This window comes from Fonsecaea pedrosoi, assembly GCF_000835455.1.
Source record: "Fonsecaea pedrosoi CBS 271.37 unplaced genomic scaffold supercont1.4, whole genome shotgun sequence".
Taxonomy (NCBI): domain Eukaryota; kingdom Fungi; phylum Ascomycota; class Eurotiomycetes; order Chaetothyriales; family Herpotrichiellaceae; genus Fonsecaea; species Fonsecaea pedrosoi.
The window spans coordinates 779,543-798,076 of NW_013550612.1; the positions used below are offsets into that span (position 1 = coordinate 779,543).

Here is an 18,534-nt window from a genome sequence, read left to right on the forward strand (position 1 = left end):
AGCAATCAACAAGGCAGCAGTTTTCACGGGCACGCCAAGTAAGAAATGCAGGTTGCGGGTGAAATTGCCGAGTCGGGTCTAGATCCAAGTTTCCCATGCAGGTTTCCTTGTGACCAACGCAAATAGCGGAAGCGGTGATGAGGCTTTTGATCAACGTCACCAAAGAATCTCCCATTTCATTCCACTTTATCAACTCCCACTCGCGAGATCTGACATACCGTGGACGAAGCAATATGAGTGCGCTGTGTACTGGCAACCCTGTCGGTGGATGCAGTGACTGCTGCGGTGGTCCAGTGGCAAACGCTTCGAATTGGCGTCATCAAGATGTTTCATGCTGTAATGGGGCAAGCCCGGCAGCAAACGCACCAGAAAGCAATATGACCCAGTGCAATGAGGATGATAGATGCAACGGTAAGAAATGCAGCATCTCATGTTGAACTTCAACTTGCTGATGGGTTGGGAGAAAATTGTATCAAAACGGCCGCTGCGATCGAGTGCTCCCTGGCATGCACCAAACAGTGGAATGAACGCTCTGGGGACATGGATAGCAACGATCTAGACGAGAAGACCACATGCCACACTGGCTGCGACCACACTCACCGTGGAGCCCCTGAAGAGATCGGAACGAGCGAGCATGTCCACGGCGGCGAAGCTCATGAACATGCGCATGGAGAGGATGGCACCCACCTGGATGAGCCCTGCCACGTCCATTTGAAAGCAGCCATGGAGAAATATGCCACATACCTGGAGTCCGCTCAGTGCATCTGTCGGAGTATCCTCTCTTCTGCCAGACGAATTGAAACATGTCGCCCATATGCTGCCGCTGGTGACGCATCTGTGGTCACTGCTACTCGTAGCCATCATCTCATCGTGAGAGAGCACTGGTCTGCTTTGTCTCGCCGACAGTTCAAGAGGATGCCGGACGACACAGTCACAATAGGAACTGAGGCAAAATGCTGCGGAAGCCCTGAGAGCATTGATCATGTTGACTGCGAGCATGGGATCGTGCCCAAACAGGCTTTAGAGGATGTTGAAAAGGCAGCAGGACTGTCGCATATCCTTCTTAGCGTCACTGGAATGGATTGCTCTGGCTGCGCGAACAACTTGACGCGAGCACTACGAGCTGCTGGTGGTACGAGGGATGTCAAGGTCACCTTCATCAGTGGAACCGCTGAATTTCGTCTCGACGCCGAAGTCAATACGTTGGACAACGTGATCCGCAGCGCCCAAAGAGCAACTGGTTATAAGCTCGCACGATTCTCCTCCGACACCCAGATCATTGACGTCGTGATGAGTGCCACAAGTGCAAACATATTTTGCAACAACCTACCACCTGGCGTCGAACGATGCGACAGGCTTTCGAAGACAACGTATGAGATCAGCTACGACCCCTGCATCATAGGTGCGAGGGCGTTGCTGGCTGGTGCTGATGGTCAACTCGGTCCTCCTCGCAACGACTCCTACCTTGACGAAGGGAAGCGGAGGCTCATCCGAATCACTGCTCTGACGGCAACAGCATTCATCCTGACAACGCCCGTTGTTGTGCTGGAATGGGGCCGCCCTTCAGGCGTGTCCGAACATACCACTTTGATAGTGGCAGTGATCCTGGCCACGATGGTCCAAGCAATTGCGATTTCAGAGTTTTATATTCCTGCAATGTCGGCCTTGATATACAACAAAGTGGTCGAAATGGACATGCTTGTTGTCATCAGCATTACAGCCGCATATGGCTATTCCATTATTGCGGCTGGTCTCTTCTTCGCCGGCATTGATCTGGAGACCAAACCGTTTTTCGAGACGAGTACCCTGTTGGTCACGTTGATCCTGCTGGGTCGTCTCCTGGCGGCTTGGGCTCGGAAACGAGCAGTGCAGGCTGTGTCATTAAGATCTCTTCAAACTTCAACAGCACTGCTTATCGACCCAATCACAGAGCACGCCATAGAGATTGATGCCCGATTACTTCAATATGGAGATAGAATCTCAATACTGCCGCATTCTCAGATCGTCACCGATGCTGATGTACTAGGAGGGGCAAGTGAGGTAGACGAGTCAATGCTAACAGGCGAAAGTATGCCTGTTTCCAAGACCATCGGGGATTCTGTTGTGTCGGGCACTATCAACGGCAGCGGAAGGTTGACAGCACGGGTATCTCGCTTACCAGGGAGGAATACCATCACAGATATTGCCAACCTGGTCGAAAAGGCACAGAGCTTCAAACCACGTGTCCAAGACTTGGCCGATAAGGTAGCAGGATATTTTGTTCCTGTCGTGTGCACCGTGGCTCTTGTTGTCCTCATTGTCTGGATCCTGGTTGGTCTGAGGATTCACCAACGGTCTGCCGGAGGCGCCATCGGAACTGCTATCGGCTATGCCATTGCCGTTCTGGCCATTAGCTGCCCCTGTGCGCTTGGGCTGGCGGTTCCGATGGTCCTCGTTGTCGCTGGAGGAGTAGCTGCGCGGGGAGGTGTCATCATCAAGACGGCGGATGTCATCCAACGCGGCTTCAGGGTCACCGATGTGATATTTGATAAGACTGGAACGCTCACTGAGCCACGACTCCAAGTTGTGAAAGAACTGACTTGCCCCACGGGGAAACTTGATCGCGACACCCTGCTCCCCGTGATCATGAAGATGGTGAGGAGCAACAAACATCCTGTGTCCGAAGCTGTTGCACAGACACTAGATGCCCGGGGTGTAGGCTACACAGAATTGGACGGAGTCATGTCCATTCCTGGTTGCGGGCTCCAAGCACAATGGCAAGGATTGACAGTCCGAGCTGGGAATGCAAAGTGGCTAGAGATCAGCGAGACACCTGAGGTCGCTGAAGTCACAGTAGAAGGTTTGACAGTCTTTGGTGTCACGGTCGACGGCCAACTGGCGGCAGTTTTTGGGTTGAAGTCTCAAGTCCGTGAAGGAGCTGTAGGCACCATCCAAGAGCTCCACCAACGTCAGATCACTGTTCACATCGTAAGTGGCGATGGGCGTCGTGTCGTGGAGGGCGTGGCAGCAGAATTGAGTATTCCTCTGGACAATATTGCTGCCGAACAGACGCCGGCACAGAAGCAGGCGTATGTGCGTCAACTCATGGATGCCGGAAAGATCACCCTCTTCTGTGGGGATGGGACGAATGACGCAGTCGCCGTGGCTCAAGCAAATGTCGGGGTCCAAATTGAATCTTCCTCAGATGTCACGCGTGCAACGGCAGATGTTATTCTTCTCCGCAATCTCGACGGCGTGGTCAATTTGTTGGATGTGTCCAGAGCCGCGTTCCGACGCATCGTTTTCAACTTCGTCTGGTCAGCAGCATACAATATGCTTGCCATCTTACTCGCAGCCGGGGCCTTTGTGAAGGTCCGCATTCCACCAGCTTATGCAGGTCTCGGTGAGATTGTCAGCGTGTTACCGGTCATTGTTGTGGCATTGACCCAGCCGAAGGTGAAGGGGAGGAACTAGGCAGTGGTTGATCATCGATGTGTTGATCGAGGAGTCTGCTGGTGAAATGATGCTTCCGACCCGTTCCAATCATTGCGACACAGGGGTCATACCCCATTACACTCGTTATTTATCGTATTTGAGGATTGAAGAAATTCGTTGCAAACCTTGAAAAGTGATTGAATCCTATGAATGTTACCGAGTATTGCTTGAGAATCACAGCCCCTCGACTACGTCCCTCGAATGCCAAGGCCAAAATGAGGACCTTAAAAGTTGCTCCAGCCGTTCAGAGTCACTAACTATATTTGACTAGTGCCGTGCTGCTGATTGGATAACGCAACCTCCAATAAAGAGGCGAGATTTCTGATTTGCACAGCCACACAGCTCGACATTAGGTCGACTGTGGCACAACTTTAGATCTGCCAAGATACACCGACCTAAGCCGCTGACCGAGAAATCAGTGAACCAGCGCCCCGTCAGGTCAAACCCTGACAAAGGAAGGACAAGCTCTCATCTGGCACCGTTCGAGACCGAGGCTTTTAAGGCAGCGAGTGCGAGCTTGACATTCTGCTGCACACTCTACCAAGGCCCCAAGTACCGGTAGACCTTCCTCCCCTGCACGGGGCGGCCGCCTGTGGCCACAAGGCCGCCTTGTAGCAATGAGGCTGAAGGGATGCCACCAGTCGACCTTGGATGGGCAGCGGAGGTTAACCCTTTTCAAGCCAGCGCAACTCTGTTATCAGTGTCAAACCAAAACATGAGATGCGTCAGCCTCAATGACTGACAATCTTCGCAGATTTTGCACAGTGATCAATTTACTTGGTCGGCCACAACAGCCCAATGGCGTTTTCAAGGAGAAAACTTTCATCTGTGATGCCGATAAGACATATTTTTCGTCAGTTGCAACGGACTCGGTTCAATTCTACGCTTGCCTCGGATCTGTTCTTCCCAACTACGGGTCGCTGGCTGTGGAACGAGCGTCGTCAACGACTAGCACACACACAGAAATTCGACCTCAGAGCTCTCGAGCATATCATCATACAGGCAGCAGGATCAACAGCTAATATTACTGTTCAATTTGAGAAACTTGAGGAAGGCGCTTCCAATAATCCTCGCCATTGTTGGAGAGCAGCGATTTATCGTTAAGATCCCTGACCCGATTGTCTCGCCACGGTTGGTCACGGCAAGCGAAGTTGCCACACTTGCTTTCTTGCGGTCCGAGTTGGAATTACCGGTGCCTATGGTGTTTTCATGGAGCGACGACTGTGACAATCCAGTCGGTTGCGAATACATCATCATGGAAGAGGCTCAAGGGAGAGCTTTGAGCACCGTATGGTCTCGCCTTGAAATACCAGAGAAACTCGCTGTCGTGGATGAAGTCCTATCTGTTCAAAAGCGGCTCGCTACCACCAAGCATATGTTCACTGGGTATGGGAGTCTATACTTTCTTGATGATGCAGCAAAACTTGGGTTTTCTCAGCATTTCCCAGTCACATCGACCTCTACCCCAACGTATTGCATCGGTCCATTGGCACATCAACATTTTATTGGATCAGCCCTTATAGCCTCCAGGGTGAATTGTGGCCCTTGTGAGTCCCTGTGGCGGATTCACGGTTGTTTGGTTGCTAACTAGTCAGGGCGTACTCCACAAGATTATCTCGTTTCCGTCGCACACTCGTCACTGGTACAAATTGAGATGAACCAAAGTAAAGATATGACCGCTGAGCGAACGTTCTCCTTCCCGATAAACACAGCAAGCAATACGTCGGCTACAGCACTGTCTGATATGCTCAGAACACTTTGCATGGTAATACCACATATTCTTCCACACTCCACAACCCAACATCTGCCGCTAGTGTGGCATAAAGATCTTCACTTTGGCAATTTATTTGTGTCTCCGAAAGGAAAGATTACCTGCATTGTCGATTGGCAGGGCACCGATATCTTACCGTTGTTCCTGGCAGTTCGAATGCCCCAGATTATCGATGTGGAACGCGATGCAATTCTTCTGGAACTCCCAGACGATTTCTCAGAGATGCCCGAAAGAAAAAGGCTTGAAGTTTGGGAGAGGTACCGCCAATCGATGCTTCAGCAGTATTACCCAGCCGATCTTAGGGAGACTGTTCCCGATCTTGCTGCTCTGTTGGAGGACGATCAATTAGCCCCCATTCGAAAGCAGGTTGAATTATTCGCCCGAATCCTTTTCGGACAAGACGCTGAGGCCCTTTTCCTAAGGGAGACTCTCCTTCGGGTTCAGCGCAGTTGGTCTAGCTTCCTTCGCGATGGAGATGGTGCTGTGGAATGCCCTATAAATATCGAGGGCGACGAGTTGACGAACCACCAGAAAGATGGACGGCGTTACAATGAATTTCAAGACCTCCTAAAGGCCAGGAACATCCCAGTTGCTGAAGAGGGTTGGGTGCCGTCGGATGAGTTTACACCTCGGAAAGACGACCTTAAAACTGTGATAAAGGAGACCATCGAGTCTTTGGAGTGTGAACAAGAACGTCTAGAGTTTAGTGACAGGCTTCGCCATTGGAATCTGACTGATTGGGAAACCACATACAATAGCCATTTGATTACGTGCACAGGTGACCTTCAGATAAGCCCCTTGGATTGAGCAGTGTTCTTCAGCTTTGCGTTGACCTCTTTTTTCGGTGTTGCTTGGTCTAACTTGGACTGTGAAGAGTTTGTTGTGGCTTGCTGATCCTTGGTTGTTGGCCTGGACATTGACATTGTAGCTGTCATTGGGCTCATCTTCATCGTGCTCATCTACACAAGGTGCATTTTGTGTAATTAATCTATAGTCTAACAATGTACTCAACTCGCGTCTCTGGCCGCCTTGGTCAATGACACGGACTATTTTTTCTCGTCTCTCAGCTCCCGCAATACGCCGGAGGCATCTTCTGCAGCCTCCGCTGATGGAGAAATGTCCATGTTGTTCGCGTCTTCCTCACTTGCCGCTGCCCTTTTCCTCCGCCGGAAGACTCCTTGAAAACTTCGTTTCTGCCCTGGCCCTGCGTCTGCTGCCCCTCTGCCCGTCCTCTTCTTCTCCGCGATTCGTTCCAGTTTCTCGACGTGCTCCCTAGCGTGCCTGAGATCCCTCTGAATCTCTTCCTCCGATGCCACTTGATACCGCAGCCTGATAATCACCGCGGCGAGGAGGATAATGCCGATCTGAACTATAAATTGCCATTGGCCCACGGCTTTGACCTGCTCGCCCGGTTCGCCGTCGGTATTGATATAATTTTCAATCCACACGATAAAGGCAATGATGATCAAAGGGCCGAAGACCATGGCCCCGAGAAGAACGCAAAGCGTTATGAGGTCTATAAGGCAGAGGGTGAAGGGATGTTTGTGCGCTCTCGTGATCCTTGCCACTTGGTTAAGTTTGACACTTCTTATCGGTGCGAAAGTCGACGTCGGATGCCGCAAAAATTGTACTGTTTTCGAATAGCCGGCCCTGATGTCACCTGTAAACCCGCTGAAAATCTCCTTCCTCCGAAACCAGAGATCAAATGGCCGATGTATGGGTACTCTTGAAGTGCATAAATCCAATCGCCCAACGACCAGAAGAAATAGCTGTGCAGCGGTAAAGAGGGCAATTGCCGTATATACGAGAGGCTGGAATGCATCGCCTTCCCAAGTGCTTCGAGTATGCCGACTATCCCCAGGGGCATCAGTGCCGACCACTGTCGCCCGTAGCCGCGTTGATTCTCGCATCACTTGTGAGGTGTTGAAACACGGATAGAAGCAATTCGTCGAGAGGTTCAACCATCGTTCGTTGTCAAGAACAGACGGACCAAACAGACCCCAGATGGTCGCATTCCAGGAACCGGCCCAGTATTGATCATCCCAACCGTCATTCTGGACAGTATTGCTGTCTTCAATGCCCGAGTAGCAGAAGCGATATTGAGGTGGTGCAAGATTCAGACCTGGCCAAAGCACAAGGACTGATATCGATCCTGCAAGCATAATGATATTCCAGATGAAGATTAGTAGATGGAGGATCCGACTTGTTCGCGCCGTGCTTGACCAGCACTGCAACGGTAATCCCACAAGATATGCCGTGATCACAATACAAGTCACCGCGTCGATATCCAGCTCCAGGTAGTCGGGCTGCACAACAACGGATCTGGTGTTTGCGGCAAGAGTCCGCATGTCATTCGATACATCCGTCAAGTACTCTACATCCAGATAAGCTACCGTGACATTCTGTGGTGAAGGCAGACCAAGGTGAGCGGAAAGCAGGATAAAAGCCTCGAGCGAGGCGGTGGCGGCATATGATACTGCCGCTCCAAAGATGACATGCGCAACCCAGCCGTGGCTGGCTGTGATGAAGCTCAAGGCCAGAAGGACATAATAGAGATATCGTGGAGTCGGCGCGTATATGTCGCTCATAGGATAGTAGCAGGTGACTGGTTGCGCGACGACGGGCTGATCAAATGAGATGTTGGTTATGGCCATTCCTTCCGCCGGGAGAGTCTGGACTCTGAGCGACCGTTTCTCAGATACCCTTTAAGCTCCGTTCCGCTGTTGTCTAGGCATCTATAGGGCGTCAGTGCCCTATTCGATACGCCAAGATACGAGATAGAGTCACTGATGAGACGTCAAGTCTGGCATCCGCAAACTTGAAAATTGAGTGAGGTCGTGAAAAGAAGCGCATACGATGCATCATTAGACTTTTTTCTCGTCGCCCAGATGGAAAGGTCCGTTTTTGACCATCAGCTGAAGCGTATTTTGCACCAAAACGCCGGTTAGAGTTTCCATATTCAAAAAGTCCGTCTTGGAGAGTTCTGGGGACCTAAGAGTCATTGCGGTAGAGGCCGATGAACAGGCCATGACTTGACCCAAGCCATGTCGGAGCTGAGGATGATTGGATGGCGGCGACGCAAGGTGTTAACCTGGTTACGAATTGGCTAGAAGCTGTGACATTTTATGGGTGTTGATCTTTTAACTTTTCTGCCTGGACCATGCCTGGACACGAGCTGACAAGTACCGTGAAGTTCCGGTGCAGCTCGTACTGAATGGCACAAGACTTAAGTTTGCTTTTGTCGATTCGATAAACCATCTTCAGCTTTCTCTAAGGGACTGAATGGTCGTGGGAGGGCGATGAGAACTGCACCGCCACCCGTCGCAAATTGTCACGTGGTATTCATCGATCACATCCTAAGTCTCACAACTCGTAGATAGAGTGTCATAAGCATCGAGTCAACAGACTGCTGGACTTGGGAGTTAGTCAATATATCGTAAAAACCTTGCTCATGTCTGCAGAGTGGTCCACCATTTGTAGGAGAGCCTCTCCTATGTCGAACAGCTCAAATTCACTGACTGGCAGATCTAGGAAGTACAACTAAGCCTTCAGGCCTTCCAGCTGGCCCCGTCTTCGTCTCGACTTCTAGCTGCCGAAGCGATCAAGTCGGAGACTGTGCGGGGATGTGCTGGAGATAAGTCTGAATATGACCGTGGACGATCGTCGCCAACGGTCTGAAAAGGTTGGTAATACAAAGAAGATCAAGCACGGCAACTGTCGGCTTAACTCCGTTGCATGAGGGGCAGAAGTGGCTGCCATCGCGTCGAGTATATAACCTCCTCTTGCGTCGTTATCGTTTGTTTTCCTGTTGTTCAGAAATAGAATCAGAGAAAGGCACAGCGATCTCACCCAAGAAGTCCAGATTCTACAACTCTGTCATTAAGAAGATAAAGAGCAAGATGGCACCGAGTCTCCCAACCCGCCAATTGGGCAAGGATGGACCCCAAGTAACCGCCCTAGGCTTTGGTCTGATGGGTTTGTCCATCTTTTATGGGAAAAAGCTTCCAGATGACCAGAGATTGAAGTTTTTGGACCACGTGTTCGAGTCAGGAGAGGCGTTTTGGGATTCTTCGGATGTGTATGGAGACAGTGAGGATCTGCTCGGCCAGTAGGTCTCCCATTCGAAGATGACGAGTATGGCGAGTCTGCTAAACAATCCCTCCTTTCGTTCTGCAGGTGGTTCAAGAAGACGGGCAACAGGAGCAAGATCTTCTTGTGCACCAAATTCGCCAACGTTCGCCAACCCGATGGGACATCAAAAGTCATCAACGACCCTGCGTATATTCGCGAGGCGTGCGCCAAATCTCACAAACGGCTCGGACTAGAACCTGGCGACGCTATTGACTTGTACTATTGCCATCGTATCGACCGGGAACAACCCATCGAGATCACAGTGCAGACAATGGCCGAGTTGAAAAAGGAAGGCAAAATTCGCTATCTTGGACTGAGCGAGTGCTCTGCCGAGACACTTCGACGAGCTTGCAAGGTCCATCACATTGCCGCCGTTCAAGTCGAATATTCTCCGTTTGCCATGGAAATCGAGCACAACGACCTCTTGAAAACGTGTCGAGAATTGGGGGTGGCGGTCGTCGCCTATTCGCCCTTTAGTCGAGGCTTTCTAACCGGCACGATCAAGTCGCACGACGATTTCGACCCAGATGACCGACGTCGCGTCATGCCCCGGTACTCAAAGGAAAACTTCCACAAGAACATGGAGCTTGTGAATGCCATTGCCAGCATCGCCGAGAAGAAGAACGTAACCCCAGGTCAACTGACGCTGGCCTGGTTGATGGCTCAGGGTGAAGACATCATTCCCATCCCTGGCACCACCAAAGCGAAGAACTTTGACGAGAACATGGCCAGTTTACAGATCAAGTTGACGGCGGAAGAAGAGAAAGAGATCAGACAAAAGGTCGAAGCCGCGGAGATCACTGGGGAGCGGTATCCTGCCGGCATGCTGAAACATCTTTACGCGGACACTGTTCCTCTCAAGTAGCTGGCAAGATAGATCCAGTGTCATGGGAGAGAACAATGACTCGGGATAAACTTTACAGAATATAGCAAATGATATATCGTTGTCCCTCTTGGACGAGGTACTGCAGGAGGAACCAAAGAAAATGTTTTGGTCTGACGCACCATTTTTCAAGTGCATCTCACCGATCCGCTCGCAGGTGGAATTCACCCCGCGATCATTGCCCATCAGCAGCAGCCAGACAGAACATACTTCCTCGTCAACAATTATCCAGGTTGACTTGACCCATACGAACCTCGCAAGAACACAGCCCGTAGCTGTCTTGACTCGCTCATCCCCCAACAGATATCTTTCTATTGTTTGAACAGCCCTTGTACCTCAAACAGAAGGCAACCACTCATCGGCTTGCTCAATGGCAAGCGAAGCCCAATTCGATGCCGCCTTGTAAGCTCCCTCAAACCCTCCAGCTTCGCCCCGCCAGGGAGTAAGAAGACAGGATGTGCCGAATTTTCTTGCTAACGCTTTACCCCTTGTTTCCTTTGCCTGCAGAGACCTCCTCCGCCGCCTCTCTCCACTCAAGGTGTCGGACAACCTGACCTCCATAACCACGCTCGTGCCCGATCTCACAGAAGACCTCCTCTCCTCCGTGGACCAGCCGCTGACGTCGGCACGCTGCAAAAAGACCGGCCGGGACTATCTGTTATGCGACTACAACCGTGACGGCGACTCATATCGGAGTCCCTGGAGCAACGAATTCGAGCCCCCACTAGACGATGCCACATACCCGAGCGACCGCGTACGGAAGATGGAAGTCGAGGCGAACACGGCGTTTGACGTGTACAGGCAGATGTACTACGAGGGCGGCACGGGGTCAGTGTACCTGTGGGACTTGGATGACGGGTTCGCAGGTGTAGTTTTGTTGAAAAAGGCTGTGGGCAAAGAGGCTGGCTGGGACAGCATACACGTGTTTGAGGTCGACGAGAGAAGGGGCAGTGGACGGACATGTCATTACAAGCTGACCAGCACTGTCATCTTGCATCTGGGTCGTGATGGCGAGGGACTCGGGTCACTAACCTTGGCTGGGAGCATGACGAGACAAGTCGAGGCCGACCTGGTGGTGGAGAATGTCGGCGGACAGGGCAAAGATGGAGGCCACGTCATCAACATAGGAAGATTGATCGAGGACATGGAAGGCAAGATGCGAAACATGCTCCAGGAAGTATACTTTGGCAAGGCAAAGGACGTGGTAGGCGACCTGAGGAGCGTGGCTCCGTTGACGGGCGTCAACCGTGAGAGACAGACTCAGAAAGATCTCATTTCCAGTATGGGAGGGAAATGAAATTGAGGAGCATAGCTGATGAGAATTCACTTTGATCAGCCGATTCTCCTAGCCACGTCGAATTACGGGATAAAGGACGACCTCGTGCTACAATGCATGGATGAGGTCTGCCAGCTTTCTCTAAGGGAATGCGGACTGTTCCATTCGAAAGACTACCCACCTCACTCGAAGACCCTGGAGAATGGAGAAGCGATAGATGAATCGTTCTGAGATACTGCCAGAGGAGAGATCTCGTTACTCTTGACTTGGCCAGTTAGATTCTCAAACTCAAGAATTTTCCATACAGTAAATACCACAGGCAGTGGTAGAGAATTAATAAGAATGCCGTGATGCGCGCCTGTCCACTCGACGTTTGTACTTCTTTTTTGCATGAGATCTCCTGTTTAGTGTCGTCACCGGACAGACGCGTGAATATGTAAGAAATACGGAAGCACAGCGTGAGGCTCTGCTGTGTGCACGCAGGCTCTTTCCCAAGCGTGAAAGCGGCCTGTACGACTTGAGGCGGTTTAATTGACACCCCCTTTTAGGAGGAAGAGCCGTGTTGGCTCGGACGTGGAAATTTGATCTCTCGCAATTGCGTGGCCTCTGGTGTGGGAATGTGATCACTCGCACCAGCGTAGCCTTGCTTGATGCTCATCTGTACCGGATCCAGGTCCATTGGCGCAGCAGGCGGGAAGCTAGGCAGTGTCTCTGAGACTTTAACAAGCAACAATGGGAAATACCTCGATGCTCCGCCTCGCAACTGCGAAATGAGGGTGACAAGCTTGTTCAGACATTCCAACGGCGTGTCGTTGCACGGGGTCGATATTTCCAAAGGCATGAGTGGGACACACGAGATCACGTCCGTCAGCGTACAGGCGATGTCGAATAGTTTCTCAATCAGCCCTACTCCATGGACCTCCATTGCGTCTCGTGACAAGGTTGAGATGTCGTGGACCAAGTCCCTGGCGACCTCTATGGGGAATTTGAACGTCATGGAAGAATCAGTCGACGTCGATGAAAGACAACCATTCGTTATGGCCAGTTGCCAGATCATGATGCGTAGCCAATGTAACGTGACCCAAACATCGGCTAGTTGGCTTTCTGTTGTCTCCAAGGCGCGCGGTATCGAGTTTGTAACCTCTTGTTGAAGCTGCGAGAGCCAGGTGTCTGAGCAATGGGTCTTGACTTTGTTCCAAAAAGCCATGAACTCGTCATCGATGCACCGGAAGAGCCCGATCAAGCAGAGAAAGCCAGATATTCTCTCTTCCTCGTGTGGCTCACTGACCGATGGTAGTCCAATAGTCGGGTGGAGACTAAGTGGGCGGTGTCGTTCCATCGCATATGCCCTCTCAGTAACCAGGAGCAACCAATACATTCGTCGTTTATACATGTTCTCGACAGCATCACCGACAAGATACGATGACTCTTCATGCATTCCCAGCAGCTGAGCCAAGGTAACAGCTTCACGCAAATGAAACCAGCACATATTCTGTTTCTCCAGGGTGAAATAGCAGCTAAATAGGAAGAATGAGGTCTGGACGGCAGTCAAAGTAGGAAACTCAATGTAGTCGATGGACTTTCGCACGCGAAGGACGTCATTGAGAAGCTGGTTGGCATAGCCGTAACAATTCCCGAGGGGCTCACCTTCGTAATAGCTCCCTGGCGCAACAGCCAAATTCTTGCCAGGCTGGACCATGACAAAGGCACACAAGGAGCCTACGAGACAGTAAAATTCGGCATCGCTCGCGATCTGGGGTCCCATCTTCTCTATTAGCAGACGACGATTGAGGATCGAAGTAGTCGTAGACATGTCGGAGAAATAGAAATCGACACAATCCACCATGATCTCCTCGCTGAGGAGAACCGTACTGGACAAATGCGCAGACGGCATTGATGTTGATGGGTAACCGAGGTCCAATGAAGGCTTCAGGGTGCGACATGGTGACAGCTGAGGAGTGGTATCAGAAGGAGACGTCTGAGCAAGTTGTTGCCGCTTCTTTGTCTGAGAATTACGGATTTGCGACAGCACTTTCGATCGATTCCCCTTTGGGCCTTTCTTTTGAGGCACGGCAAGATAGGTGCATTCCAGATTGGTTTGGCCGCATGTGCGGCACGGCTGGCCTCCGGAACATCGTACTTTGCGGCGATGACATGCATCACATGCCTTCTTGATCGGGGCAGTGGCCATTTTGAGGGCAGGAGCTCGTCAAATTAGAGAGGTCGGGTTCCTGCATGGCCCGGTGTCTCAGTCGCTGCGTAGACGTACGACGGGTCAGATTGAGACTGGGCCACTGCGTTCGAGGGTGCGTTGCATCGCCGCATGGGTTCTTTTCGTGTCTGGACGGTGGAATTATGCCTGAGCAGCCTGCGGCACATGGCGACGAGAACGGTAACGTGGAGGCAGACCCCGCAAATCCTATTGGGATTGATTTGGCGACTGCGACTGTGAGTTGCATGAGCCAGGGTTTGTTGGTCGGTGTATTGGACTGACTGGACAGATCCAGGGTCATCCTGTGCCGCTTTTAACATCCACGGAAACCAGTCTTTTGATGTCACAAAACATACCATGCCGCTTTTAGCATCGCTCCCCCTCACCTGGAGAATTTCATGGTCCTTCACATCCCTTGCGGTCCCGATTAAGTAGCAACTCGGCAACGGATACCGCCTTAGTTCCTACACCATGGTTCAACATTGCAGGTAAGAAACAACCGCTTAGTTAAGAACAGAGCAAGGCCCATTTGCCCTAAAGATGCCTAGTAAATGCCTAGTCACGGCCGGAATCAAATGCCATCGGTTTCTTCACCTTCACTCCTGCCATACCTGTGGTCTGTTTATCTCGACGAATGTGTCTTGCCCTCATCATCCAAGTTCCAACGCACGAGCCACCAAATCTTGACGTCCATGAGTTGATTGTGATGCCCGTCATATTATCTCTGACATACACGCCTGATGGCATATTCGGGTGATCTACTCTGGATCCACCATGATGCTAAAAACCTCAAGGCGAAGCCCCATCGCCATAAGGTTTTCTCACACATCCAATCAGGGTACCACAAATGGCGTCGGGTCGAGGTCGCCCGTTCGATGAGGAAGGCGGTGGTGATGCCCCGATCTCAGACAGCAGCAGATCGACGGAGGCGAGATGCCCAAGACGCAAAATTGGAGGTGGGCGACGGTGACAAGGCGGGCGACGATTACATGCGGCCGCACATCAAGCTAGAACAAGTCCAAGACCGACCAGTTCAGAGTATCGTCGCATTCCGAGGAAACTCCGATCCATTCAATTCCACGCCCGTCCCCATCACCTCACGTATCAATCAGATCATGGACTTTGAGCGACGATGTGTCTTTCCCGTCATCCAAGGTCCCGGCCCTCGTGCCCAGGCACAGGCCAAGGGCAACATCCTTCCATCATGGTCGACGTTCGCGTCGGACTCGCTGTGCGATAATATCACCGCACTCGCCTTCCTATCGACGCCCTTGACCCTGATCTCCCAATCTTCACCCGACTCTTCTCTTCTCAGACTATCCCTCGTGCATCGGTACAAGGCCCTGAATGCCCTGCAGACGTATGTGCGAGACCAGGGCCAGCCTCCTCTGCATGTCTTGATGCACTTTCTTGTCGCTGAGATCTGGGCAGAGAATTGCGATGATGCTCTAGCCCACCTCCGCATGGCTAAATACATTATGGAGTCCCAAATCCGAGAGAATCCAGCGAGTGTCGTCCCGTACAAATGGATTAGTGTGTTTCAGATGGACATACACCGCGCCGCTTTGTCATTGACGAAGACTCTGCTACCCATGGACCGCTGGGGGACGATACCCTTTGAAGTGCCTTTGCCTATTATGGACGTCTATACGGACATATGTCTGAAGGGGACGCTACGCGCTCTGTTTATGGAACTGCAGCAACTGGGTGCCCTTTATGACTTTTTCGTCCGCGATCCTTCCCACCGACCTACCTCCTGGAACCTCATGCGCATGCGGACACTGTTGCTGATTGGCCGGGCAATCAACCATGCTGTCGATGGTGGCGACGTCTCAGCAAGCCTCGCACTCGCCTACATCCTCAAACTAGTCAGTGGGCTGGAGAACATCCTGGTGGGGGCCACGGCAATATACAAAGCGGGGCCCAAGATGCTGGGCCGTGTACGATCAGCTCTCGGTGAGGAGACCTTGCACCCCCGCCTGAGGCTGTGGATTCTATACGTTGGCGCTCTGAGCGGGGACGACTGGTTTACTCGAGCATTTGACGAACAAACAGTCCTGATGGGCGTTGACACGTGGGAGACGTGCAAAGGGATCCTATCCAAGTTCTATCTCCCAAAGGACGAACCCCAGATCCACTTCCACGCCATGTTTGACTCGCGGCTGAGCAACAAGATTGTGGAACTGACCACTGCGTTCGACGACGTCAAATTGCACGCCGCCGTACAAGAATAAGCTATCGAGCATATTCCACGGGATGCTGGGCGTAAAGCCATTCGGCCATTCTCTCGGATCACAGTCACGGAAGAACGATTCACACGACCACTACACATTGAGAACCACGGAGATGCATTGGGAGGGCGTTCATCGCATTTTGATCATAGGAATGGTTTCAAGGGCAGAGGTTTTTGACATTGGCAGAAATGACGGCGCAATGTAAATCAAAAGACACCGGCACCTCCCCAAAGAAAGAGTCTTGTCCGTACGATATAGATTGATTTATTTTCACATTTGACCTCACTCACCCATGCTGTCCCTGACCTTCGAGGTATAAAGTATTTTACGTTATTAGCTCTATCCCCAATCCTTGATGTTCCACCGCGCGACCGCGCCTCGGCGCCTCGCGAACGAGCTCATAACGCGGGATCTAACCCGAAAGCAGAACCACAATAGCCGCTCGGTATGCATGGGATGCAGATGCGCAAGCGACAATACATGCCTATCTAGGTACCTCGCGAGCTAGTTACCTAATTAGTAATTAGCAATTACCGAGTGGTTATATGCGATGTGACCAATACCCGGTACCGTGTGACGTGTACCGAGTGAGAGTATACCCTCGCATGTACTGTATGACTGAGACAACAAACAAGGCTAGCAGGCTAATTAATTAGTGGGTCGAAGCTGGAAGGGGTATGAGGGTACGAGGTAATTATGAGGTAATAATGGATGAGGGGGTTAGTCACTCATGTCACTTTACCGCCTAACTACCCGGTACCTCTCGCTACATGGGTCGTCACTCGAACACGCATGATACGTACCTGTACTTGTACTTGTATGTTCACAGTACCTACCTACTACCTACATATGTACCCTGAATGCGTACGTAGCTGCTAGTTTACCGAGGTGCCTAGGTAGGTGGTTACCGGCTGGAACAGAAGCACCAGAAGGTCAGCCTGGGGGTTTCGCAGATAGTAGCACTGTACCAGTACCGAGAAGATGAGAACGGTAGATCCATTCAATACCTGTCCATAGAAGAGCCGGACTTGACCAAGTAACTGAGGAACTAGCTAGTTACTGCCCTTGTTGATAACCGAGCACTGAGTGACTGAGTCAAGTCGAGAAACTCCATGTGTACGGATGGTCACAAGAGCTAGCTACTTGTACATGGGCAAATGGATTACGAACGAGGAGAACGGCCGAGCAGCTCCAGCCATTGTCAACATCGCCAGAGAACGCAAGAGAGCCAGTCAAGTCAATGAGTAAGTAATCCTCTTTTCAAGACAAGGAAGTTTTGGAGTGGGATATTCTCCTGCCGAACAAGTATTCTCTTATCGGATACATGTCGCTCGGAGAGGAGGGGTGTGGTGTCGATCGAGTCGAGTGAGGTATATCGTTCGTTGTATAGTCAGAGACCCCTTCATTGGGTACAGAGGCTTTCGTTTTCGCGCAATTTTGCAATCATGTCGTTGAATGAGGCATCGTTCCTTTCCGTCAACTGTGCAATGCCACCGTTCTCGTCCTTGGATGGTCGTCTTGCTGGAGCATTGTCTACAGCACTTTTCTCCTTCCGATTTGCATCTCGCCTTCCAAGAGGTGGCCAAAAATGATTCGAAGCCACCCGCTCGCTCATCGTGTAGCTCGTAAATCAATACTCCACCCCATTCACATCATAGTGAACCGCACACAGCCGCATCCTCTTGAACAGGAATTTACGCTCCATCACCCCAGATACCCACGACACCCATGGCAAAGCCGATCCCGGCAATCCAACTTCGCACCTTCTGCACCTTGCGTTCCCGGACCATCTCCAGCTCGACCTTTTCGCCGTTCACCTGGTTGTCTTCACTACTATCTGATTCCACTTCGATATAACTGCTCTCGTCGCTCGCCGAGGGGCTGACAACTCTCGAGGCCTTCACATGTCCACTTGATCGCGAACTGATGCCCCATGACGGGAAGCGTGAGAGGCCATTGAACCAGTACTCGACACCTTGGCCTCCAATGAAGCTCACAAGGGCGGTCCAGAGGAGGTATGGGTGGCGACCTCGGGGACTTGCGAGGGTGTACGCGGTGATCAGAGATAGAGAGGAGATGGACGCCAAAGTGAGGATCCGCCGCGTCGACTGGGTCTGGATTGTGGCAAGTGTACGTGCTGCGAGCGACGCGGAGGGAAGGAGAGCAAGAGAGGGTAGAGTTATAGATTGGAGAGTGTAGGAGACGCCCTGTCATGAAGCTGTCAGTAATTGATGCGGACGCAGAAAAGGACAAAAGTCGGAGCACCGCACCGTCAAGAGACCAAGGGAGATGGTCCCCACGAACTTGGTGATGCTTATCGGGCAGGGCATCGCTGCGATTCTGTTCTTGGAGGGCGGTTGTGTTCAGGACCACGAAAGTCGAGCGGCACAGCTACTTGGAGTAGTCGAGGATCTCCGGCCGCCGGTGTGCTGATGGCGGGGTCAGACCACCTGTGAGCTGCCTTTTGAGCGGAGTGGACTAGGTGTTTGACAACTTATAACAAGTAGAGAAGGAGGGCGTAGCAGTCACAGCAGATGGGAATGGAAGGGCAAC

The 18,534-nt window shown here is 51.6% G+C and overlaps 8 protein-coding genes across 8 annotated transcripts; 5 read left to right on the top strand and 3 right to left on the bottom strand.

Annotated features, from left to right (window-relative positions):
• Window positions 1-540: 540 nt before the first annotated feature.
• Window positions 541-3,453, top strand: Z517_06065 (copper-translocating P-type ATPase; the record flags this gene model as incomplete). Its single annotated transcript, XM_013427807.1, has 1 exon — window positions 541-3,453. The coding sequence occupies one exon, from the start codon at window positions 541-543 to the stop codon at window positions 3,451-3,453; it is 2,913 nt and encodes a 970-aa protein (XP_013283261.1).
• Window positions 3,454-4,729: 1,276 nt separating this feature from the next.
• Window positions 4,730-6,052, top strand: Z517_06066 (uncharacterized protein; the record flags this gene model as incomplete). Its single annotated transcript, XM_013427808.1, has 2 exons — window positions 4,730-5,021; window positions 5,070-6,052. The coding sequence occupies 2 exons, from the start codon at window positions 4,730-4,732 to the stop codon at window positions 6,050-6,052; spliced, it is 1,275 nt and encodes a 424-aa protein (XP_013283262.1).
• A 239-nt stretch (window positions 6,053-6,291) lies between these two features.
• On the bottom strand, window positions 6,292-7,899 carry Z517_06067 (uncharacterized protein; the record flags this gene model as incomplete). The annotated part of the gene is made up of 1 exon (XM_013427809.1): window positions 6,292-7,899. The coding sequence occupies one exon, from the start codon at window positions 7,897-7,899 to the stop codon at window positions 6,292-6,294; it is 1,608 nt and encodes a 535-aa protein (XP_013283263.1).
• A 1,245-nt stretch (window positions 7,900-9,144) lies between these two features.
• Window positions 9,145-10,241, top strand: Z517_06068 (uncharacterized protein; the record flags this gene model as incomplete). Its single annotated transcript, XM_013427810.1, has 2 exons — window positions 9,145-9,353; window positions 9,422-10,241. 2 exons carry the CDS (start codon window positions 9,145-9,147, stop codon window positions 10,239-10,241), a joined length of 1,029 nt encoding a protein of 342 aa, XP_013283264.1.
• A 388-nt stretch (window positions 10,242-10,629) lies between these two features.
• On the top strand, window positions 10,630-11,556 carry Z517_06069 (uncharacterized protein; the record flags this gene model as incomplete). The annotated part of the gene is made up of 2 exons (XM_013427811.1): window positions 10,630-10,661; window positions 10,767-11,556. The coding sequence occupies 2 exons, from the start codon at window positions 10,630-10,632 to the stop codon at window positions 11,554-11,556; spliced, it is 822 nt and encodes a 273-aa protein (XP_013283265.1).
• Window positions 11,557-12,079: 523 nt separating this feature from the next.
• On the bottom strand, window positions 12,080-13,726 carry Z517_06070 (uncharacterized protein; the record flags this gene model as incomplete). The annotated part of the gene is made up of 1 exon (XM_013427812.1): window positions 12,080-13,726. One exon carries the CDS (start codon window positions 13,724-13,726, stop codon window positions 12,080-12,082), a length of 1,647 nt encoding a protein of 548 aa, XP_013283266.1.
• A 761-nt stretch (window positions 13,727-14,487) lies between these two features.
• On the top strand, window positions 14,488-15,981 carry Z517_06071 (uncharacterized protein; the record flags this gene model as incomplete). The annotated part of the gene is made up of 1 exon (XM_013427813.1): window positions 14,488-15,981. One exon carries the CDS (start codon window positions 14,488-14,490, stop codon window positions 15,979-15,981), a length of 1,494 nt encoding a protein of 497 aa, XP_013283267.1.
• Window positions 15,982-17,675: 1,694 nt separating this feature from the next.
• On the bottom strand, window positions 17,676-18,311 carry Z517_06072 (uncharacterized protein; the record flags this gene model as incomplete). The annotated part of the gene is made up of 2 exons (XM_013427814.1): window positions 17,676-18,188; window positions 18,252-18,311. The coding sequence occupies 2 exons, from the start codon at window positions 18,309-18,311 to the stop codon at window positions 17,676-17,678; spliced, it is 573 nt and encodes a 190-aa protein (XP_013283268.1).
• Window positions 18,312-18,534: the final 223 nt, after the last annotated feature.